This window comes from Alosa sapidissima, chromosome 3, assembly GCF_018492685.1.
Source record: "Alosa sapidissima isolate fAloSap1 chromosome 3, fAloSap1.pri, whole genome shotgun sequence".
Lineage (NCBI taxonomy): Eukaryota > Metazoa > Chordata > Actinopteri > Clupeiformes > Clupeidae > Alosa > Alosa sapidissima.
The window spans coordinates 10,436,253-10,459,718 of NC_055959.1; the positions used below are offsets into that span (position 1 = coordinate 10,436,253).

The 23,466-nt window shown below is 42.4% G+C and overlaps 4 protein-coding genes across 6 annotated transcripts; 2 read left to right on the forward strand and 2 right to left on the reverse strand.

Annotated features, from left to right (window-relative positions):
• Nucleotides 1-1,747: 1,747 nt before the first annotated feature.
• Nucleotides 1,748-5,080, forward strand: LOC121705164 (charged multivesicular body protein 4b). Its single transcript, XM_042085981.1, has 5 exons — nucleotides 1,748-2,038; nucleotides 2,750-2,927; nucleotides 3,025-3,139; nucleotides 3,389-3,515; nucleotides 3,845-5,080. Exons 1-5 carry the CDS (start codon nucleotides 1,855-1,857, stop codon nucleotides 3,913-3,915), a joined length of 675 nt encoding a protein of 224 aa, XP_041941915.1. The 5' UTR covers nucleotides 1,748-1,854; the 3' UTR covers nucleotides 3,916-5,080.
• A 337-nt stretch (nucleotides 5,081-5,417) lies between these two features.
• Nucleotides 5,418-10,566, reverse strand: aaas (achalasia, adrenocortical insufficiency, alacrimia). 2 transcript variants are annotated; one of them, XM_042085936.1, is made up of 17 exons: nucleotides 10,289-10,566; nucleotides 9,646-9,771; nucleotides 9,435-9,562; nucleotides 9,301-9,356; nucleotides 9,095-9,186; nucleotides 8,944-8,990; nucleotides 8,631-8,729; nucleotides 8,077-8,220; nucleotides 7,849-7,969; nucleotides 7,360-7,484; nucleotides 7,207-7,267; nucleotides 6,761-6,851; nucleotides 6,562-6,634; nucleotides 6,387-6,454; nucleotides 5,966-6,047; nucleotides 5,737-5,821; nucleotides 5,418-5,633 (listed from the first exon to the last, which is right to left on the reverse strand). In XM_042085936.1, exons 2-17 carry the CDS (start codon nucleotides 9,754-9,756, stop codon nucleotides 5,493-5,495), a joined length of 1,524 nt encoding a protein of 507 aa, XP_041941870.1. In that variant the 5' UTR covers nucleotides 9,757-9,771; nucleotides 10,289-10,566; the 3' UTR covers nucleotides 5,418-5,492. The 2 variants fall into 2 exon arrangements, with proteins under 2 accessions (XP_041941870.1, XP_041941869.1); XM_042085935.1 differs by having other exon boundaries at nucleotides 9,646-9,777.
• Nucleotides 10,567-10,646: 80 nt separating this feature from the next.
• Nucleotides 10,647-12,548, forward strand: mrps25 (mitochondrial ribosomal protein S25). Its single transcript, XM_042085984.1, has 4 exons — nucleotides 10,647-10,892; nucleotides 11,449-11,555; nucleotides 11,749-11,836; nucleotides 12,269-12,548. The coding sequence occupies exons 1-4, from the start codon at nucleotides 10,759-10,761 to the stop codon at nucleotides 12,453-12,455; spliced, it is 516 nt and encodes a 171-aa protein (XP_041941918.1). The 5' UTR covers nucleotides 10,647-10,758; the 3' UTR covers nucleotides 12,456-12,548.
• A 104-nt stretch (nucleotides 12,549-12,652) lies between these two features.
• LOC121705122 (rabenosyn-5) lies at nucleotides 12,653-21,520 on the reverse strand. Of its 2 annotated transcripts, XR_006030716.1 has the most exons (13): nucleotides 21,385-21,520; nucleotides 20,217-20,516; nucleotides 19,814-19,945; nucleotides 19,381-19,481; nucleotides 19,249-19,294; nucleotides 17,876-18,037; nucleotides 17,188-17,453; nucleotides 16,841-16,911; nucleotides 16,569-16,655; nucleotides 16,371-16,473; nucleotides 15,523-15,627; nucleotides 13,725-15,394; nucleotides 12,653-13,563 (listed from the first exon to the last, which is right to left on the reverse strand). XR_006030716.1 is itself a non-coding variant. In XM_042085914.1 (12 exons), the coding sequence occupies exons 2-12, from the start codon at nucleotides 20,377-20,379 to the stop codon at nucleotides 14,303-14,305; spliced, it is 2,328 nt and encodes a 775-aa protein (XP_041941848.1). In that variant the 5' UTR covers nucleotides 20,380-20,516; nucleotides 21,385-21,520; the 3' UTR covers nucleotides 12,653-14,302. The 2 variants fall into 2 exon arrangements, 1 of the variants encoding a protein (XP_041941848.1); XM_042085914.1 differs by having other exon boundaries at nucleotides 12,653-15,394.
• Between the last annotated feature and the right edge of the window lie 1,946 nt (nucleotides 21,521-23,466).

Below are 23,466 nucleotides of genomic sequence, written 5' to 3' on the forward strand. Positions count from 1 at the left end.
AAAACTATCACAGGAACGGAGAGCACTGGGCAACTCATTCCACCAACATAGAACCACTGAGGAAAAAAGTCTTGAATTTGACCTAGTGTTTATGACTGGTCGACACAACAGACACTCTTCAGACCGCAGTGGGCGGTTGGGGATGTACGTCTTGTTCATTGAATTAAAATAACAAGGAACAGATCCAGTCAGTGTCCTATAGGCCAAAGTGAGAGATTTAAATTTAATTCTGGCTACTATAGGGAGCCAATGGATAGTAACTAGGAGAGGAGTTACATGTGTCCTCTTTGGCTGATTGAAGACCAGGCGAGCTGCAGCATTCTGGATTAGTTATATTATTGACCACAGCAGATTTAGTTGATAGAATTACAGGCCTATGTGATAAAATATAACTTAGGCCTACTTACATACATTTTCCATTAAACAGCAAACCTGCCATAGGCGTACTGTTATTGACCACAGCAGATTTAGTTGACTTAAAATTACAGTAGGCCTACTGTATGTGTTATGTGTACATCCAAACAGTTTTGGACTAGTTATTTCACACACTCTTTTTGTCTAAATGAACCAATTTTCTCAGAGAGAAGAGAACCATTGCTCCCAGTGGACTCAAGGCTGCTTACCATAGATATATCATAGATATATCTATGCTGCTTACCATAGTCACAAACAGAAAAAGAACATCAAAATCTTGGCACCTTGGCAACCTAGAACTCTATAATTCTAAAACTGTATTACAATAAATTAGAATGTTAAACTACAAAGGCAAAAAGGGGAGAAAAATTATATATGGCCACAATAATTTAGATAAAATCCATTTTTGGCACCATTATAGATATACGTATTGTAGTCTACATGTAGTACTGTAGACCATGTTGTTTCCTTTAGCATGGAACCAGATCCCCTGGAATACATTTAGACAAAGGCACTGCTGGACTAGAACAAAAAAATTGGTCCGGGCATTTTTAGCCCATGTGGCCCACCACAATCGGTCGGGCACGCCACTAATACACAATCTTGGCAGTGCCCTTAAATATGCACATTGAACTAAGTGCCAAAATACTCATTGGTGATCAGAGATGGCCGTGGACTAATTTCCCTATCAAGTAATATAATTATTATAACAAGAGGATGCTCTACTAGAATGTAATGCATAATTTCAAGTTATTTTATGCAAACAATTATAGGACAACTTTAACATAAGACAAAATAACAGAACAACTTTGTTGCCTGTTTCTTAAATTGTTTCCCCTCTACCTACATTGAGAGCTACATCAACTTTTCTAACTTTCACTCTTAATGTCTTTTTAAAGGTTTTAGTTGCCTTGAGCATGAACATGACTTGACATGATGTAGTATTTTGCCCCTCTTTACCAACGGAACCCTTAGCCAAATAATTTTAATGTTAGCCTTTGTTATGAGATAAGGTGAGCCTATGCTGACAAAAACGTCATGCTGACAAGTGGGTCAGCGCAAAGAAAAGATTGTCATTAAAAAAAGGTAATGAGAAGAATTTTTAAAAGCATCAAAGTTGATCTAGTACAAATGTTTTGATGTCAACCATCCATGATTTAGTTCTTGTTTTTTTGTTTGTTTTTTTATCAACGCCATTGTTATTTTTTCAATGCCAATGACTCTGTAGTAACTCCATGCCAGCGTAGGAACATGGCCCAAACCAGTTCTTCACTTCCTCCTGCTGGTGGCGATAAAGCACCACAGTGGAAAATTACGTCACCAGGCCTAAACGCGGAAATAGAACATCAACAAGGCAGACGAAGACGTAGCTAGTCATACTCAGTGGCGTTTAGCTAGCTGTTTAGAGGAAAGGTTTCGATTTTTTCCTTTTTATTCAACATGTCTGTGTTTGGAAAGTTGTTTGGCGGAGGGAATAAAGGAGGAAAAGGACCGAGTCCACAAGATGCCATCCAACGACTTCGCGAGACAGAGGAGATGTTGACCAAAAAACAGGAGTTCTTAGAGAAAAAGATTGAACAGGAACTTGTCACTGCTAAAAAGAACGGCACGAAAAACAAACGAGGCAAGTTAGATTTTGTATATCCGTTGTGAGTATTGATGATGGAATCTAAAACATTGTATCACAGTGCTACTTTTAAAATAATGGAAAATATCAGTTTGATGTTAGCCAATTCACTTGAAACGCCTTGTGAAACTTCATGTCAGATAGCAAGCTAGCTAGCTAGTTGGCAGGCTAACGATAAATATGGATACTTATAAAGCGTTAGCTTGAGTATTGTCAAAGGATTGTTTCGAAACATACGGTGTTATATCCCGTTATGGTGGAGCTGGGGAGTGAGGGGGTCTCCTACCACAAACATGTATTAGTTTAATCCAATGAACTGGCTAACGTCAGTGGGATCTCAACAGCTAGCTAACGTTAATGGTAGTTTATGGTAGCATTGTAACCACAGGACTCCAAGTTGACATTCAGCTGTGTTCTCTCACAACACGCTATAACGTTATGGCTGAAGTTGTCATGCTAGTGGTGGTTAGCCAACAAGTAATGTTATCCTGTTCCGTCATCTCAAATGCATTGTAAAGGTAATGACATGGTCTTTTCTGGAGTGTGCCATTTGCGAAAATCGGGCATCCCCTCACATGACATATTTGTGGACGTTTGACGTAATAACACATAGGGTGTGGTGTTCCATGACTGTAGTAGCTAAGTAACCAGTTAACTTATGTTCATTACCCACATGTTTGTGAACTAACCTATGTACTCTCAAAACAGCTGCTTTACAGGCGCTGAAGAGGAAGAAACGCTATGAGAAGCAGCTGGCACAGATCGATGGAACTCTGTCCACCATCGAGTTTCAACGGGAGGCACTGGAGAACGCCAACACCAACACCGAGGTGCTCAAGAATATGGGATTCGCAGCAAAGGCTATGAAGGCCGCACACGAAAACATGTAAGTCCATTAATAAAATTGGCGTGTTCTTTCAGGTTATTGTGGTTCTTGATTGTTATATTTTACTCAACCATGTATCAATTTCATGGGGTTACAGGGACATAGACAAAGTGGATGATTTGATGCAGGATATCACGGAACAGCAGGAACTTGCACAAGAGATCTCAGACGCTATTTCCAGACCTGTTGGTTTTGGTGAAGACTTCGATGAGGTAAGTGTTTGTAGGACTGGTCACTTGCAGTGTGGAGACTACCGTAGAAGAGATGCAGTATCTTGAGATGCTATACTGATGTTCATTTTTAGAAAAACCTTGAAAGGAGAGTGGTACAAATGGATGGCACTCCATCTAAGTGTCTGGTTGTAGTAATGAAGAGATGTTTTTTTTTTTTTGCTCTGTTGGGAAGAAAAAGCCATTTAAAGTGTATATTACTTATTAGTAATGTTTATCTAATCTATTTAGGACGAGCTGCTGGCTGAACTGGAAGAGTTGGAGCAGGAGGAACTAGACAAAAACCTTCTGGAAATTGGTGGGACGGAAGATGTCCCATTACCAAGTGTGCCTTCAACTTCTCTCCCATCCAAACCAGGTCAGATTTTGGACTTTTAAGGGGTTGTACGTGTTCCCAGAGAAGAATCCAGAGGTCCTTTTTAGAGCGTTGTGCAGCAAAGACATACATTGTAAAGTGTCTTTGTTGAAACCTTTAGTGAGTTATGTAATCTGTATGCAAGAAATGTTTTTGTGCACGTTTTTCCTCCATGGTCTGATGTAAAAACTCTAGGTATGGTTAAAACGGGTACTTCAAGGTTGATATATATCTGAGAGTAAAATAAAACTGGTTCCTTCAAGGGAGAATCCCAATCCCTTTTGGATACTTTGTCAACTGCTCTAATGATCTTTCCTGTCTTCCTATTCTAGCCAAGAAAAAAGAAGAGGAGGATGATGATGATATGGAAGATCTCAAGGCTTGGGCAATGGAGGCAATGTAACCCCAGTCACTTAAGGGGAAGAGAAAATGGGACGTTTTGCTTTCTTCATACAGGGGATCTAAAGGAATCGGACACTCTCACAAAGTTCACACTACGCTACATCAACAGATCCAAATCCTAACCTATGCCCAGTGCTACCTCAGCAGGCCACAACGAGCACATTTATGTCGGCCAAAACATGGGTAGTGCATCTTTGGGCTAAAAGTGCTCAAAATGTCCTTTCAAAATAATTTAGTTATCCTAAGTACAAAGTAACCCAAGGGGGACTAGAAGGATATCAATATTTTGAAATGAGTTGTGTGTTGATTCAGTTTGTATGTGTTGCTTTAGAATAGGTACAAGGTAAAATAGGATGTTTTGAATATATATATATTTACATCTACCCCCCAGTTGACGGAGCCTTGATTTGATACTTGTGGAAGATCCTTAATTCTTTGTTCTTCTCTCAGAGGACATGTTCTTAGACTATATACACTGTATAAACTCATTGGGCTGTTTAAGAGTGGACAGTGGTGTGTCAAGACAGATTGATTTGATGAGTGTGAGTGAGTGTGTGTGTGTGTGTGTGTGTGTGTGTGTGTGTGTGTCTGTCTGTTAATGCAGAAGGGTGTGAGATGAGTTGGCATGCTTGCTTTGGGATTTTGTTTACTTCCTCCCCCTTCCTCCACCTTTCAAGCACCTCCAGAAACTGACTTTTTATTTATCCCAACTGCTAATAATACTATACATATTATTTACTTATTGAAGGCATACTTTCTTGAAAGAGGAAAAGCTATTGATATGATCAGTTCAGAAAGTTTCCGAGAAAGCTCTCGATCCTCCATTCACCAGCTGCATGCTAACTTGCTTGGGAAAGGTTTCATAACTCATCTCCAAACTATTGTTGAAGGCAAAACAAAAACAAAAACAGAAAGTACATAATGGTTTATAATTAAGGATGATGTGAAAATGACAAATATAAGCATTGTCATCTAGATGGAAGAACAGTTTAGTATACACATACATGCTGTATATTTTCGATATAAAACAAGGAGGGTGAGTGGCATGTGTATATTTGTATGTTTTAATGATCCAAAGGACACACCTGTTTGGATAATCATTAAACTTTTTTGATCTTTTGTTGCTGGTCTTGTTTTGGGGATAAACATTGGACTTTGAAAAAAGATTTCTCTGTATCCGAGTGTGTCATTCCCCAAGTCCTAAAGGTTGCTTGTGCAACATCATCTGTATGTTTAACATATATCCCCATCTGAGTGCTCTGGTTTTGTGTGGGTGAAACCAGGCTAAGCTCTAATGTCTTAAAGATTTATATATCTGTGCACCCATTTATTCTCTGCATTTTAATTTTGTTATCCCCCTTATTTAGCAATGGGATTGTTTTTTGCCAATGAAGGTATATTCTGCACTAAACAAAAGGTCTTTCACAGTAAAGTATGTTGTCCAATAAACACCAGTGGTTGTATGTCTTAAAATGTGAATTTCTCAAGAACAGCAAAGAAATGATAAATCCTTTGTAACATTTATTTCAAAACAAATAATTGCAGGTCCAGAGGCAGCTGTGTGTGTGTGTGTGTTTTTTAAGAGCACTGTTCAGTGTAGAGCTGATGCGAGCTGTAGTCGGCACTCTGACCTATGAGATGAGGCAGTGGGCTGGGTTGAGCAGCTCCTGCACTCACAAAGTAGAAGGGCAAATGGGAGATTTTTCCACTGGACCAGCACTGAAAAAAAGAGCCACATTCAGTCATGCAGTCACCTCACAGAAGGATGCTGATCTCACTGTAGGTGAGCATGCTGACTCAAACCTCATATCAAACTACTTACCACTGTCAGCAGTGCCCCATGCTGAAAGTGAGGGTGGAATTGCATATGTCTGGGTTCAGCCCCTGCTTCTCCATGTACAAACCCACTGAAATGTAACAAAGCATATATATCTTAAGTCAACCAACATGAAATTATGATTCTCCAGTTAGTAATGTGTGAAAAGTTTTATATATTGTAAAAGACATCATTAGGAAGAGGATGGGGTAAGGTGTGAAATGGGCTGACCCACCATGGCAGAAGCTCGAACACTGGGCTGGTACGGGTCCTAAAAACGGCTATCACAGCTGGACGCCCCTCTGTCTTTTTATGCCCTGTAAACCAGAGATCACAGCTTAAACCAAACCCAAATAATAATTAATCACCACTTAATCTGATGGGGAACTCTAGCATAGTTGTGAAAGGAAGCAAGTTTAACATTTCTGAACCAAGACAAGGTCTTGTCAATGAAGACCTCACACTACTGATTTAAAAAGATCAAGAACTGATAGGGCTAGTCAAGGTATGGGTGGGGTTTAGAACAGCCAGTCTCCTTGGCAGCAAATTTCACCTACAAAAAAGTGGTCCCCAAACTGTACCCTTGACATAATGTACCAACATTACATTTGGCTTTGTTAGAGAAGCTGTCAACCAGGTGTTCTAGAGAGGGATACCTTTCAGGAGCACAGCGAGCCTCTCTCCTCTTGGATCCCACGCAAGTGACTGCACTTCTCCTCCAACTCTGCCAATCCAAAAGCATACATCACTTTAAGTCAAGACCCTTTCTTTTACACACTCAGACTCATATTTATTGTCTCCTCTGCCATCTTATTGTGCACCCACACTTACATAATATCCCCGTCTGGACTGTTAAAGGTAGTCTCAGACAGATCAGCTACAACCGCTGCAGCTTTAGGTCCTCCTGCAATAGCATATTCACACATACACATAATCCCGAGTGGCTGTTCCTTGACCACAACCTTCTAACCTTCAAAGGTTGTGGAAGAGATAAAAGTATCCATAGTGTACTTGAAAGGGAGATGCATACCTGGTGAGTCAGTAAAGGTGAGTGCATAGATAACCATCTCGCCCTGAACGCTGAACAACAAACGAGAGCCATCAGGACTCCAACAGCCAGACTGTCGGAGAGAGGGAAATTATTTATTGACTGATTTATACAATTTGTCATAAAAAAAACATTTTCATAAAACCTTTTTTTATTGTCTAGAGAAAGGTTTTACATTTATACAACACAATTGTAAGAGTGCAAATATAATTCTATCTTCAGAATTGCTCAAAAAAAAAAAAAAAAAAAAAAAAAGTCACCAGCACAGAACAGTACACTTTCTCTTCAAACCGAGTATATTTCATAGACTTTTGTTATAAACGCGTCTTAAACTGAATTTACATTCTTACATATTTAGATCCTGATCTATATGTGAAAGACCACTCCATCACACAGCTATGGCATGTGTGTATGTTAATAAAATTCACCTGACAACGGCCTTTTAAGCATGGCCATCTCTCACACGTCCACATCCTTGTCTCCCAAACCCTATGGGAAGAAACACACAGTTACCTGATAACACATGCCATATATCTGAAGGGCACTTAGGGGACATGGAGTGATTCTGGCAGAGGCTTTACCTGAAGAGGGCAGAGGGAGTGGCTGCCAACACTCTGCCACCATCCGGTGCCCAGGACAGGAAAGTCACACCTCCCCCTCCCACTCGCTGCAATGGAACACAACTCTCCGCTGCAACATCCCACACCTAACCATTCACCATGGTACACATGGTACATGCATACACAAACAAACATACATATTAGAAATAGCAAATGGAGGTACCGTTATGTGTTTACGAAACATGAATGAAGGAATAAAACCATTAATTCCTCACTGAATGGACTTATGTTAGTGTCAGTGAAAGAGGAAATACCATTGATTTGCATATCAAATCAATCTCTAGATGAAAGTCTGTGGTGTGTGTGTGTGTGTGTGTGTGTGTGTGTGTGTGTGTGTTTAGATATCATCAGTAGCTAGTACGTACACCCGGTACATTTTCCTGTTAAAATATTGCGTGCACAATGTGTACAATCTGGGGTCGAAATATATGAACAGAACTGTATCCGTACCAGCATGGCTGTGTCCACTGGGGAGGCAGACACAAGGAGAGAGCCAGAGGGAGCCCAGGCAATCGATGTGACTGGAGAGTGACCAGGGTGGGACAACACTTGTGCACACCCTGACGATGGCCTACCAGGGAGAGAGAACTGCTGTAAGATAAGGGGAGATTCACAGATAGGGTGTGCATATGTGTATGTGTACTTAAGTCGTGTTGTAACGTAGGTGTGACTGCCCACCGTGTGGAAAGGGAGGTGGGGTCTACATGCCAGACCAGCAAACAGGTGTGGCAGGCTACTGCCAATGCCGAAGCGCAGAGAGGCTTCCACTGGAGGGCGGCCACACTCCGCTGCAGCCTGTGCTTCAGAGTGGGAGCTGTCGCACTGAGAGAGGGATAGAGAGGGATGGAGGCAGGGGGGGGGGGGGGGGGGATTGAGAGACATGGAAAGAAAGACAATGGGATTAGTATGTCTCATTATGAGGGGGCAAAGAGTCAAGCAGTTTTACAATCTGCACCATAGTCTACTAAACCAGTCTTATAAAATAAAGTGTCATACTCATATTCAGACTTACTATTTATGTCTTAATTTGTGACTGCACGCCCCACCCCCCCACCCCAAACTCCTCAAAACAAAGGACCCCCAGTTCACGGCGAGTTGTTACAACAAGGAAGTTACGTAATTTCACAAGTTACCGGTTGTCACAAGCAGGTACAAACGGAACGCACAATTTTTCTCTACTAGGACTGTTTCACACAATGTGTACTGGAATTTGTCTCTCTGAGATCTAGTACCTTTTGGAGTTGTGGATCCGGATGGAATCATCAAGCAGGGCCACAGCAAACTTGTCAGTGTGAGGGTGCCAGGCAAAGGCCCGCACTGTGCAATCTGACCTGTAACAAGGAAGCACAAGGCTCAGGATAATGATTATGCAACAAGAACACAGTATAACACTATTACTACTACACTATTACTACTACTACTACTACTACTACTACTACTACTACTACACACACACAAAGAACTCAGTGTTGAGGAATGATGTACTTTAATATGTTATTCTTATCAAGCCATTCTAAATGGCACCAAACTGAAACTCACACTTACCAGTCCAGCACTTGTGAAAACTCTGCCACCATGTCCTCACTGCTCAGCTGTAGAATTGCATGGTTATTAATACTATGTCTGACATTATAGGGCATACACTACATACATGTGGGATGGGGGTAGGGTGTGATAAAAGTTGAAAGCTACTTACAGTAAGATGTGGGAATAGTGAGCCATGAAATGAGGATATATAGCGAAGCAGAGCCAGCACACACCCCGAGCTCATACTCAACCACTTGGGGACTGTTCAAAACACAAGTCGAAACAGCTGAAACATTAGATAACCTTGAATACAAAAACTGTGTTATTTGTGCACCATATTTCAGAGCTATGGACAGCAGAAACAGAAACACGTACCCTCCTCTGCACTATTGGTGATTTCATCCAGTAGTCCTGCCAGCCCAGCATCACGCCTGTTGGACAAATACCACACTGAAATAAAGAGCCAAGATGAAAGCGTGACAGAGGATTGCAAAATGTTCTATACATACCAGGCCCCGGCACTCCTCATCCAGAGTGTGTCTCGGTGGTCAAGAAAGGCTGTTTTACAGCTGCTCTCGGGACGACTGTGGGGCTTTAGAGATTCACGTGGGAAGTTCAAGCTCGGTGGATCCCACATCTGTCAAACAGAGAATGTGTCAACAAATGGCAAACGATGCTGCGGATACTAGATATTACCATTATTGCCATATTTGAACTCACCTGCTTTGGATAACTGCTTGGAGAGGACCCAGACACCAGCTCATTGTTGGCCTCGTACAGTGTCACTTCTCCGTCAGCAAGAGGTGGTGGAAACAAGGCAAGAGAGCACATAGCGAAACACTCCACCTGTAGCTAGCACATTGAGATCACTTTTGATCAGCGAGGTATTTCATAGACGCAGTTTACCTTTAACATGTCGTGCAGTTTAACAAACATGCAAAGCTCGGCGTTAACGTCACCATTATCTGCGTTTCACATGCCAGTAAAGTAAACAGCAAGTTACCAACCAGACTGTAGGCTAACTGTTAACTACGTTAAGTTGGCTAACGTATAACGTAAACGTTACATATCACCTCTACTTAAGCCTAGCCCAAGCCCAAAGAGGAGCACAGGAAGAGAAACACATCTGTTTCCAATTTAATCAATTATATACTGCAATCATGTATGTCAACAACACACAATGCACGAGCAAACATAATCAGATACAACATTTGACCAGCAGCTCATGTGTTGGTGCCAATTGAAACAAAACTTCAGCCATTTGTCAGTTAACGCAAATGTTGGAATATGGTTAACCTTACACATTGTTTAGCTGGTTTCATAAAAATAAAGAAGAGAAATATTTTTTGAAAGTAGTTATTACCTTAAATGTGCTACAGTATCCAAACAGAAGTGCTCCCGCCGAACTGTACGGTACGGTGATTCCGATGGGACAAATAGTACCAGATCTCAAGAACGCAAGAGGGCGTGTTTAAAAATATTTTCAGCCATCCCCTGTCTGTGTGAGAGGAGTGGATAAATTCAGCGATTAAAAAGTGGAGTGTGACTTTTGGCGTTCGGAATGAGAGCAATCAAACGAGATTTAAAAAGAGATTCGATTGAGAAATGTGTTCAGGGCGAATGTTCGAGCAGGTTAGAAAACAGCGAACCTCCAACTCGCTGGAGGTCGCTAGCTGTTTGCAAAGTAAGTTACCACTGCATTATAAAGAAACGGAAGTAGCAGAAATTCTATGGTAAAAGTCAAAAGCATCAGAGCCCGTCTCTGAAAGCATCCGAAATATACACGGCTTTGATGATAAGGGTGATATTAACGTCGTTAACAGACTTGCAAATATGCCTATGAAAGGCAGGTTTCCGATTCGGAGAACCTTACAGTATCTTCAAAAGGGTGACATCGTCTTTAAAAATGCCGTCAAGATTATGACGGTGAATTACAACACGCATGGAGAACTCAGCGATGGAGCAAGGTCAGTTGCTGTCTACGGCTATCAGCGTTCACATAGCCTACACTCGAGAAACAGATTTGAAAGTTTCATTAATGCCACTGTTAAGCACCAAGTTATCACATTCGTTCCCCTGCCAGTCCCATCTCAAGTCCCGTCAATGTTAAAGTTACTGTCATCTAATCAAGGGATGCCTGCGCTAACGTTACCCTTGCTGTCTGCTGCAGCGTGCATTGGATTTGTGTTCCATAACAAATTCAACTGTTGTAATATTTGTAACGTTATAGATTTACGTCCGGGCATTTTTTCATACTCTTTTCATAATTTCATCCGACTTTGTGATATTGGTGATACGGCAGATCAGCACTGTATTTTTTACAGTCTATGGTGTAAACACAGCAAATCATTTGACTTTTGAGTGGTTACCAGAGTAGGACAACGCGTGGAAATCACTGATTTGGAACTGAGAACCGGTGGACGCAAATCTATAACTTTTTAATAATAATGAAGCGAAAGTTGTACTAACTTAATGCACTATGCTTGGTTAAAGTATGTAATTCATTTGCATTCTACTTTATAGAAAGTTCGTGTTTTTCAACGTGCCCCAGATACAATATAAAAACCCATGGTTGCAAGTTGTGATGTTCAAGAATATGACGCCGTCGCCCTTCCTGAAATTTTACTTGGGTAAGAATCATATTTCCCAGCCAGATAGTGCTTTTAGACGATGGACATGATGATGGAATATGATGGTATCATCTAAAAAGGTTATTTAGGGTCTTAAGATTTTAAGGTTTTATTTACTTACTTACTTCTTACCACACAATGCCTTATAGTTTGTCAACATGTTGATTTTTGATTTGGTAATTGTTTTGAGCAGATGATGGGGAACAGGTGCTGGTGGACGTGGAAGGAAAAGACTATAAAGATATTACCCAGCATGTCAGGAAGATTCTTGGAAAATCAGAGTATGTAACTAATTATTTTTTCATCAACTCAAACCAATATTTGCTGAATGTTATAAGTAAATTGGGCATGTTTGCTTTGCTCTATAAATTTCACTCGGTATTTCAATTAAGTGTAAAAGAAGTTTCTGTACAAGAACATTCTTCAGAATTCTTCTGAACATTAAACATGCATCAATAGGGAATGAAATCTGTATTCTTTTTGTATTAATGTTTAAGAGTGGGTTTCTACGTGTAGTCTTTCACCACTTGCCCGACTGTATAGTATATTGTTTGGTCCACAACAGCAAATATATTATTGGCTACAGCTATTGACAGACTAACTGGGGTAATGTCTCTGTAGATACATGGGTAGTTGGCTAGTCTGTAGTAAATTGTGAGTTTCATATGAAATATGCAGACACTGAGTATCTTGTCAATCTTGTGCCATTTCAGTGCGGTTCTGCAGGCTGAAGCTCGACAAGAGTCTGCCAACCCAGCTAATTTTGGCCCAAAGAAGTACTGTTTGAAGGAGTGTATAAGTGAGGTGGAGGGCCAGGTGCCTCACCCCGGCCTGGTACCTCTGCCCAAAGAGATGACCGGCAAATACCGGGCACAGATGGCAGCTAATTCACAAGACTGAGAAGAGTGAATGAGATGTATAAATGTATGAAGAATGAAATCCTGGCCCTGTAATATTGTATTTGTGTATTTTGTAAAATAAATAGTGAACATATTTAACCTTTTTTGTCAGTTTTTTCACCTTCTGATTACTTCCAAGCTAAAACCGATGCATAATGCTAGTTTAATTACTTCAATAAGACTTAAAACTACATGGTAGGCATTTCTTCACATGTAATTTTATTAGTGCAGAGTTACAACATACTCCTGACATCAACACAGGAGAGCAGGCAACATTGTCCAAAAGCTACTAAATTAGTCACTCAGTGCACCAGTTATACAAGTGCACCAGTTATACAAGTGCCCCATGAAAGTGCTGACTCCCAAAGTTGCACCAAGCAACGCTGTACAATGTACACTGGTGACAAAAGACAATACTATTCCAGCTTGAGACAAAATGTCAACTTTAACATTGTTCTTAAGTAAAATCTGTAAATTAGAGCAAACTTTAATCCGACAGTATACATGATAATACTTAGCACTGGACTGGTGTAGTGTCTGCATGATATGGCTATCCCTGTGGGCGAATAAGCACTTGCATTGTGTTAAGAGTGGTTCTTGGCTCCTTTGTGGAAGAAGGCTAAATGTCAACCCCAGTGGACTGCAAGTGTAGGTCAGTGAGGATCATGACATATATTGTGTAGGTTCAGGTACAGGCATGTTAGTGCATGTTAGCGTATGACTAGTGATGCATGGCAGGAACTCATGAGAACCATATGAATGCTAGGAGTGCCTCATCATCAGTTACACATTTCACTTTTAATCTTAGATTTCATTTTGTGAACTAGTCTGTAACAATACACACTCATTTGTTCACAAAGTACATACCCTATGCACTGTACATATGACTGAATTGCACAGGAAGTACCAAAACATTACTTTGGTAAAAAAATTCCTGTCTTTTTTGGGGGGAAAGATAATGCAAACTGAACTGACCTTCAGCGTTTAAAAAGTGCTTTATGGCAAATTGTTGCAACGGAGTCTCAAAGCCAGGGGGTCAAGGGCTGCCCCGAGTGCTGATCTGAAAAATCCTCAGGTGCTGGCAGAGTTCAACTGTAACACTGACCAACCTGGAAGTTGAACCATCTGTATTAAGGCTATGACTTAAAGGATATGGTGCAATTTAAGGTTGGTGTAGCAGAAATCACGTTACTACCAAGTAGAGCTAGATTCTCATACAAGTTATCTTATTTTCATTGGTGGGGAGAGTGCATATATAAAATATATTTACCCCTCAAGGCTATTAATGGAGGGACCCTGGTAGCCACAGAGTTGACGGACAGTGAAGCAGTAAAAGGATTGTTATTCAAGTTGTCGGCTGACTGCAGTTCCACATAAATACCTTCTCACAGTTTGGACTGTCCATTTTGCCTTCTGGTATCTCAGGAAGAGCCTTCTGGTACTCGAGTCTGCCGCAATGAAGCAGAATGAGACTTGATTTGGGGATAGCCGTGGGAGATCAGGCCTCTCCACATTCAGTTTCAGTTAACTTAGGTTGAACTCAATATAAAACCTGAAAGTCCTATCCATCAGTTTAGCTCTAGTGTGTGTGTGGGTATGTGTATGTATGTATGTATGTATGTATGTATGTATGTATGTATGAGTTCTCCCCATCCAAGGATGTCCTGGAGAGAGAGAGAGAGAAACAGGACACAAGTGAACGCACATCAAACGGTCCTGCTGTTGGGAGACAAATGAAGAAATACTGCAAAATACTGCTTGTGAGACAGAAAAGCAGGACGGATGGAGTGACGGGAGAGGGATCGAGAAAAGTGAGAGGAAAAAAGAAAAGGGGGGGGGGGGGGTTGTTTAGCGTGCTTTCCTCTTTTGTTCTTGCAGTGTGCGCTGCAGCTCCCGCAGGTTCTCAGACAGCAGCTCCACCTCGTCTGCGCGTCCATTCTGTTTGGCGTCAAAAATGTAGGCGCGGATGTTGTCAATCTGCTGCCGTAACAGCTCCTCCTCTATGATTTCGCACGCCACCGACGCATCATCCTCGTCGTCATCAAAAGGATTTTTGGACGCTCCAGGTGGCGTGCCAGCCGTCCCCTCATTAAACGGGTTCCTTGCATCACCGTCCGCATCTTCTTCAAAGGGGTTTCTACCCGCTGGACTTTCCCGCGTGGTCTCAGCTCCTTCATCCACCACGCCCTCCTCTTCCTCCTCAAAGGGGTTGTACTCCTTTTTCCCATTGGCCGTGGCTGCCTTCTGTTCTCTCTGGATGTCCTCAGCGAAGGGGTTGGAATCGTCCTCTTCCACCGGGGTGGAGTCTTCCTCGTCAAAGGGGTTGAGTGACGGGGGCTGTTCGGATGTGGTCGGGGGAGACTCGCCCAGGGGCGGGAAGCTCTTGATGGTTGTTGCTCTAGGCGGCGAAGTGCTTAGTCTGGCCAGGGTGTAGCGCTTGTCCTCCTCATCTTCCTCCTTCTCTTCTTCCTCCTCCTCCTTCTCCTTCTTCCTCACCTCCTCCTCTGCCGTTGTCTGCTCCTCTCCGTATCCCTCGGTGTCCCTCCACACCCCGTGTGCCCTCTCCTTCCACTCCAGGCGCTCCAGCTGCTCCTGCTGCAGGCTCTCCTCCTCGGCCAGCTTCTTGGAGAGCTCGATGGCGCGGCTGGTCTGCTGGAGGTCGTACTCGTCCTGCAGCTGCCGCAGGTTCTCCTCCAACACGGTGGCCTCGTCCGCGCGGCCGGCTGCGCGCGCCTGTCGCAGGAAGCTCTGGATGTTGTCGATCTGCTGCAGCAGTGGGTCGTCCAGCTGGCGCGTGTGCAGCGCGTCCGACGAGGGCAGCCAGCCGACCGCCTTGGTCATGCGGGGAGAGCGCGCAGAGGCGGGGGCCTCTCCGTTGGTGTTGGGGGCTGGACGAGTCCTGTCTAACTCCGACCGACGCTTCTGATTCTCAAGAGCAGCCTGTGTGGAATGGAGAATTGAGGCATGAGTCATTCTGGATGAGCGAGTTAAACTATTAGCAGGCACAGGGCCTGCTTGCAATTTGTGTGTGTGTGCGTGTGCGTGTATATGATGGGGTGTTTCTCAACCTGTCTCTCCTGCTGCAGTCTCCTTTCCTGTTCCTCTCTTCGCTTTTCTTTCAGCTCTTCATACTTATCCTTAGTGGGCAGAGACATGAGACCCAGAAGCTTCTCCTGAAAAACAATACATGAATCAAACAGTAAACTTCTCTCATATCTCTCTCCTATTTGTCCATATTATTTATGCTGGTCTCTAGACCTTATTATTGCACTGTTGCACTACTTTTTGCACCTTCACCATGACACTCACTCTCTTGAGCACCTTACCATACACACAGAACTACAGGACTACTTTTGCACCCTCACCATGACACTCACTCTCTTGAGCACCTCACCATGCACACAGAACTACAGGCCCCGTCACTACAAGTGTCTCATGCTTGATCACCCTCAAGCACACTGGATTTTTTACATTTAATTTATATAGTATATTTAGTATTTAGTTTTGTTAGTTTTTCTTATCTCCTACTGTCTCTATTGTACAGTGGAGTTTGGTTATATGTTTATACTTACCATTTCTGCTGTAAGTGCATGTTGTGTGTGATGTCTATATGCTACTCTATCCATCCATCTATCTAACTTCGTTTTCATGTTTGTGTGAGAGTGAGCAATAAAGCAATAAAATAAGACCAAAGAGGCTACATTATGCGACTTCAAACTATACTAATCAACTTAAAAACATCCTGTCAGGCAATGGCTACCCTCAGTTGGGTGAGGACAGTTACCAAGACCACACCAACTTCTGGAACTCTGCTGGAGAGAGACACGCTACATAAATCTCTCTAAAAGGCAGGGAAAAGAAGAAAGAGAGAAGCGTGAATCTCTCACGTTTCTCTGCATGTTCATGTGTAACTAACCTGAACAAACAGCGTGGCACTGTAGCGCACCATCCTCTGTAGCTGAAGAGTCTTCGGATGAGGTTGAGGTTCCTCCTTTACTCCAAGTGTCATAATCCTTTTACTGTTCCACACAAAGGGAGCAGAGCAGTATTAGTACACTGTGGGGTAGCACTCGAAAGAAGCACAAGCGTGTAGTGGAGGAAGCACAGTGGTCACCTGAGAGCATCGATGAGCTCGTAGTACTTCTGCACCTCCATCCTGAGGCCACCTGCTGTGTCCAGGTTATAGATTGTCTCTCCTGCACTGTAGGCACAGAACAAAACACGTCACAAACAACACCGTCTACAGAAAACACTACATTACATAAAGTATGAGGGGGTGTCTTAATTATTCAATTGCCCACTTATGTATTTTGGTCAATTTATGCATGTAATGTGTGCCATCAAGATTATTTTCATGATTCCCATTATATTGGGTAGGGGCCTCACTTTAAGGACTCGGCCATGCGGATGTATTCGGGAGCCTTCTCATTGACCTTGTCCATGCAAAGCCTCAGTTTCTACATAGACACAACAAATCAAGACAAAGCCATAGAGGTTAGGAATCAACATTCAGAGCAGAAAAAAGGTTCTTTTCGAAATATATGTGGGTGGAATGGAAGCATTTCAAAAGGTCTTAAGAAATGCTATCTTACTTGAGACTGATGAGGACTTTAAGCTGTCTACATAAGAAGACAAGATGTTCAGTAGTGGGCGAAGGCAGGGATGGTATTTAGATTTTCATGATAAAGCTGATGTGTGCGAGGATAAATGTCATGCATTCCCAGGGCACGTACTTCATAGAGTTTGACGATGTCGGGCACGTGGTCCTTCTCCTCCAGCTTCTCCTGGCGCTTGAGCAGCGTGTCCATGCAGTGGTGGCAGCAGCGGATGCGGTCGTCGTCCCGCTCCTCCAGTACGGAGCTGACCGAACTCAGGCTGCTGATGCTGCCGCGCCGGGAGAGGGATGGGACCACTGCGACCCCAGAGCCAGACGACTCCTTCTGCCCAGGGCTGCCTGCTGGGGCACTCAGGGCCTCGCGAGTGCCGCTGGTCAGTTTGTCTATATATATATATATATATATAATTAAAAAAACAAACATATGAGACATATGTTGGAGTTCTTCCGTCCGTGTAATTCTAGCTTGCTGGTCCCGTCATATCCAAGTGGCTAATGATGAGGGCCTATGCTTTTCACACTGACCATAGAGTGTAGAATATTCAAGTGCTTACAGGCTAATGGTGAGGGCCTATGCTTTTCACACTGACCAGAGTGTAGAATATTCAAGTGCTTACAGGCTAATGGTGAGGGCCTATGCTTTTCACACTGACCAGAGTGTAGAATATTCAAGTGCTTACAGGCTAATGGTGAGGGCCTATGCTTTTCACACTGACCAGAGTGTAGAATATTCAAGTGCTTACAGGCTAATGGTGAGGGCCTATGCTTTTCACACTGACCAGAGTGTAGAATATTCAAGTGCTTACAGGCTAATGGCAATGTGACAAATTCCATGCACTTCCTGCACATGATGGAACCGCACAGGCGGCAATGGTGACGGCGGTTCCTGATGTTGAACTTGCCCCCACAGTCCGGGCAAAAGGGCACATCCGAGTCATTTACCCAAGACACCACAGATTTCTCAAGTGCTGAGGAGCAAACATAGATGCACATGCATGTAAGAACCTCCAAGATGCCACCAATGTGTGGCCATAGTGCAGCACCATATACAAGTGTTTCAGTTGCAATTCTAATTGCACTGATACAATACATACTATGATTATATTGATCTCTACAGTGTTGTTTCCTTACTATGAAAAGACTCACTATACAAGAGGATAAGGCATATTTCAGACAAAAGAACCTATTAAAAGGGACACCAGGCAAGCCTGATGCTTTTTCTCTATGAAATGAAACTCCCCCTAGCGTCTGTACGTGTGCGAGCCCTTGCTCGGTCTGAACCTCTTTTCCTTTTCTTTGCATCTTCAGTCAAGGGTTTTCGTTGCTTCTTCGCCGGCTCTGCCATTATACACACACGTTTGGAACAATCGCTAGCGTTTCGTTAGCCTGCCTCTGTGCTGTGGATGCAGGATGTAAACTGATCCTGCTTCTCGCGACCTCTGAGACTTTGTGAGACTGAAGGTCGGCGGGTACGATACACTGAACTTGCAAGTGGGATATTCTTCCTACAGGCAGTAGGGGCGGACGAGAGAGTCTTCATTTGCCCTGTAATGAGTCATTTAACCTATACCAGAGACTTTCTAATGAGGAGACACAGCACTCAAAAAATCCTCCATAGAAATGCATGGGGTTAGTTTGTAACGCCAATATGGCCTTTGTCTACACATATCACACCCCTTCCTCGGCAAAACGTTGACATGTGAATACATTGAGCCAATCATGTGGTGTGATGCGAATACATTGAGCCAATCGCGCATTTTTGCCGAAGAGGATGCCCGATGAGTGCCCAAAAAGCGTTGCTATATGGCCGCCGAGTGGAGGGACTTGCCTAAAAGGACTTTGCCTATACCGACTTATGAAGATGATAAATTAATACGAAAACGTTGCCTGGTGTCCCTTTAATTTGATTAGATTCAACTTCATAGTCATTGTGCAGAATACAAGTACAGAGACAACAAAATTTTGTCGAGAAGTGCAAAAAAGCAGAAAAGTGCAATGCGATACACAGTATAGGCAGGTGGTGCATAAACAGTATAAGGCATATAGTGCAGTGTAGACAATAGTATACAGTTAAGTGGGTGAAATGGTTTACACTAACTAATTAACAACATTCATAGAGTTCTTAGTAAAAATTTGTCTATGACGATGCATTTTTTTTTCAGGATAATTGTTACCCCACCTCTGATTTTTCCTGCATCCATATTGGTCCTGTCAAAAGATGTTAGCTGAAAAAATAAAAAACAAATATGTCTCAGACAGTGTTTCAGAATGACTAACAAGTCAAGCCATCCACTTTTTTTGTTTCCTTTACCTTCTCTAGTCGGATGATGCGTTTATTAACTTCAACCACATAGTGGTCAATCCTTTCAGCTCTGTGTTTTTTGAAAAAGTCTACATGGCTCCTGGTAGCTCCTGAAAGCCAAAATATATTATATAGGATAGTATTAAGTCATACTCTGAACCAAGTTTGTCATGATACGCTGCATCAAGGATGTAAACAACGTAAAAAAAGACCTGTTTGTTCATCATGACATTATTACATATCTGAAACTAAATGTTTAACATTTAAGGTTTACATTTTCCTGATATACAGTCAGTACTCAAACACAAGCCTTTAGCTTGCTCTGCCTGCTGAGTTACAGGATCATATTTAGGGCCTCTGCCCAGATCATTTCATTTTCCACAATCATTATTTCCATTTGTCATAATTTCCCCAGCTGTGGGAAAACTGCCTGGAGACTCACCAAGCTCCTGTGGTTCCCACATGTATGGGTCCACTCCCCCGTAATAAAAAGATTCATAGCTGGTCTCATTCCTCTCCTCTCCATCCCGCTTAAGCAGCTTGTCTTTGGCTTTCTTGGCCTTCTGCACCAGACCTGTTAAGATACAGGGACAGCTGAAAGCTCAACCACTTGCCGTCAGTGAAACCAATGTATGCACTCTTCACTTTGGAGTAAATGACCATGGTTTAAAAAAAAACGTCAGACATGCTGACACTCCTGTAGAATACATATTGAAATACCAAGACAGTGAAAGCAGTGATGTCTAAAGAAACTCATTAATGTACAGAGCGGCAAGTGTTACATACGGTATGTGTGAGATAGTGAGCATATGTGGGGAGTAAATAAGGTCAGTGTGGTCACTTACTTTTTATCTGACCACGTACATGCCGCTCCTCTCCCGAGTGCTCCTCCTCATAGTGGTCCTGCAGCTGGTAAAAGGACTGCAGGTCCTTCAGGCATAGCGGACACAAGAAGCCCTCCTTTACCTCCACAGAACCCTCCAATGGAGGAGGATAACTGGATGCCATGGGCACAGCCAACGTGAGGCAAATGGGGTAGACTAGAGTTGAAAGTGCTAGAAGAACAGGGCTCAGTCATTCATGCTGCACCTGACATTTGGGGCAACTTACCCCCCAACTCCTCCATTGCATCCCAGGGCGGAAGCCTGTAATTCACATAAAAGCAAAAGCACATAATTTTACCTTACGACTAGGATATCAAGATTTTCTTGTTGAGAGCATTGCAATTCAGCATTATAGAGATGACTGATTTAGCCTGGCTAACACCAAACTGATTGACATTGAGAATGGGAAGGTTCCTCTGGGTTACCCCAGGCTAGAGATGAATAACATCCCATCAAGTACATCAATATTTTTTCGTACGATTTTTATAACACGATGCGTCGGTGACGAGCTGTTTTATCGGTGGAATGAACTGGAAACATTCAGATGGGAAATGCATACTAACATGTAATTGGTGTTGGTAACGTCATTTGAGTACAAGGTAAGCTAGTTCATGATGCATTCAAGCTGAGGTAAATCCCCTAAAATAATCTTCACAGACGAGTTTGTAGTCTAGGAACCACGAAAATTCACATCTGATATAGCAAATGTGCGTGGGTAGACTGCACAACAATCATATTCTAGCCGCAATACACGGGGTTAGCTTACCAGGGACGCAATGCATTCATGTGCATTATGTGCAACTATGTTCCAACCGGCTAACGAGCAAAACAAACGTTACTCATAGCCAAACATCACATGAAGCCTTCCTATCCCGAATACCACCGCTAAATGATGTTTTAAACACCCAATTAAAAAAAAAAAGAATTGCGCAAAAAATAGATGTTTACCCGCTAAGGTTAGCTGTTAGCTAGCTAACGACAAAGCTAGCTACAGAAGAGACCCATCCCATCACAACAGCCTAACAAAAGACCATCTGAAAGGGCTATGGCTAATGTAAGCTAGTCAATTTAACAAATACTGTTGTCAACCCTCTGAGGGCGAAAGGGCAACTTATTTGAATAAACTTACAGTTTGTAGTTAAACGTTTCTTTCACAGTGCTTTAAATTCCCAGCTGTGAAGGAACTCCCTCCACGGGTGAAAGGTTACATCTCAGTCTGCTCAGAGAATGCCTGCTCATCACACGGTGGATCACGTGATCAAGGCCCATCCCGGTCATGTGATTAGCTAGGCGCCCGCCCGGTTTGAAACCTTTTACTGTCTATGTTTGAAACCTCTATCAGAGAATGTCTAATAAGGGATAAGTCCGTAGACGGGCGTTGACTCTATCTTTTACTGTCTGTTTGAAAGGGGCAAAACTTGAAAGCTAGGGCAGGGACTGAGCCTGCATTCTGTATGCATGGTAAGGCGCTCTATGAGAGTGAGTGTGCAAATAACTAAGTCCAACTGTGCAACAGTGCAAGAATAAAGTCTAGAGACCAGCATAAAATAAATATGGACATATAAGAGAATAATGTAGACAAAGTAATATAAAAAAAAAAAAAAACTATATCAGTGCAAGAATAGGTTGAAGTATTAGGGTTACAGCCATTGGTCAAGTATTAAGTACGGCCACAATCCTTTATGTATGTTTATGTATGTTTATATATGTGCTAATATAGCCTGTAAACAGTTCAGCAGTAAAAACAGTAGGCCAGTGGACAGTCAGTCTTGGAGAAGGTGGAGAGGCAGACAGACTCTTCCTTTAGTGAATCATTTAACAGTTCAATGGCCCTGGGGACAAATTACTTCCTCAGTCTGTCCGTTGTGCATGACAGTGAGCGAAGTCTCCAGCTGATCAATTTCAATTTAATTGAACTTCTAACGCCAAAACATTACACATGTCTCATGGCGCTTTACAGAGGGTTAGACTAGTGTTTTTCAACCTTTTTTGTGCCACGGCACACTTTTGACACTTAAAATGTCCCATGGCACACTAACATCCTGTGTGAAGAAAAAATAAACATACCATAGCCTAAAATTTCAAATAATACACAGATATGGCCTTATTATGGCTTCTATGCAAGACCTGCTCAATAAAACAAGCGCCCTCTGTTTCATTTGTAGGTGACTATCTAATTTAATTGTTGTTATGAACTGGATATGTGAGGATTCTGTGAATACAGGATATGGGGCCCCCGTTGTACAATGCCTGCATACCACAAATAGTGCAAACATACAATCAATGAGAGCATGTGGTTATAAATTATTTGATGCAACAGTTGCTTTTCTGGACCAGTGAAAGACATTTGGGTAATTTTCTGCAGCACACCTGATGATCTCTAACGACACACTAGTGTGCCCCGGCACAGTGGTTGAAAAACACTGGGTTAGACAATCAAAGAAAAGAAGGCTCATGGGTATAGCTCTATCAAGCGCTTCAGCTTTGTAATAGTGCTCAAAGCATATTCTTGGAAAGTTGTCTGGAAGGGAAAAGTGTGGTAGGAAAAGGTGTGCAAGCAACAAGGATGACTGCAGCCTTGAGGGAATCAAGAACTTGGGGGAACTTCACAAGGAGTGGACTGAGGCTGGAGTCTCTGTGCCACCATGCACAGACGTGTCCGGGAAAGTGGCACTTAGTGTCAAGCTACTCCGAATCAGAGACAAGATTAGAGTGTCCTACCTAGGCTAAGGAGAGACATAACTGGACCGTTATTCAATGATCCAAACTCCTCTTTTCACATAAAAACAAATTTAGCATTTGGATATCAGGGTCCATCAAGGTCCCGAGAGTCTGGAGAAGTGGAGAGGAGAGTTGTTTCCAGCGATGGTGTGGAGTGCCATCCCTTACCAAAAAAGATATACTTAAAGTTAATTTTATCACTTATGTACTATATATGTATGTTACTTATTTTGACTAAATTGGCCCATCAGTTTAGTAAACTCGTAAGTAATGAGAACTAGGTATAAGTAAACTAGTGAAGATAGTTATATTCTTCTAGCACACCTTTTAGTTTCTTATACATATTTTAAGTAAAAAGTAGTAAACTAGGTGTATACAACTAAACTTATAGATGTACTGTTTAACAAACTGCATTTATATTGCTTATTTATATAATACATTTTTATTACACACACACCAATGCCAAAGGCTGCCATGCAGGGCACCAACT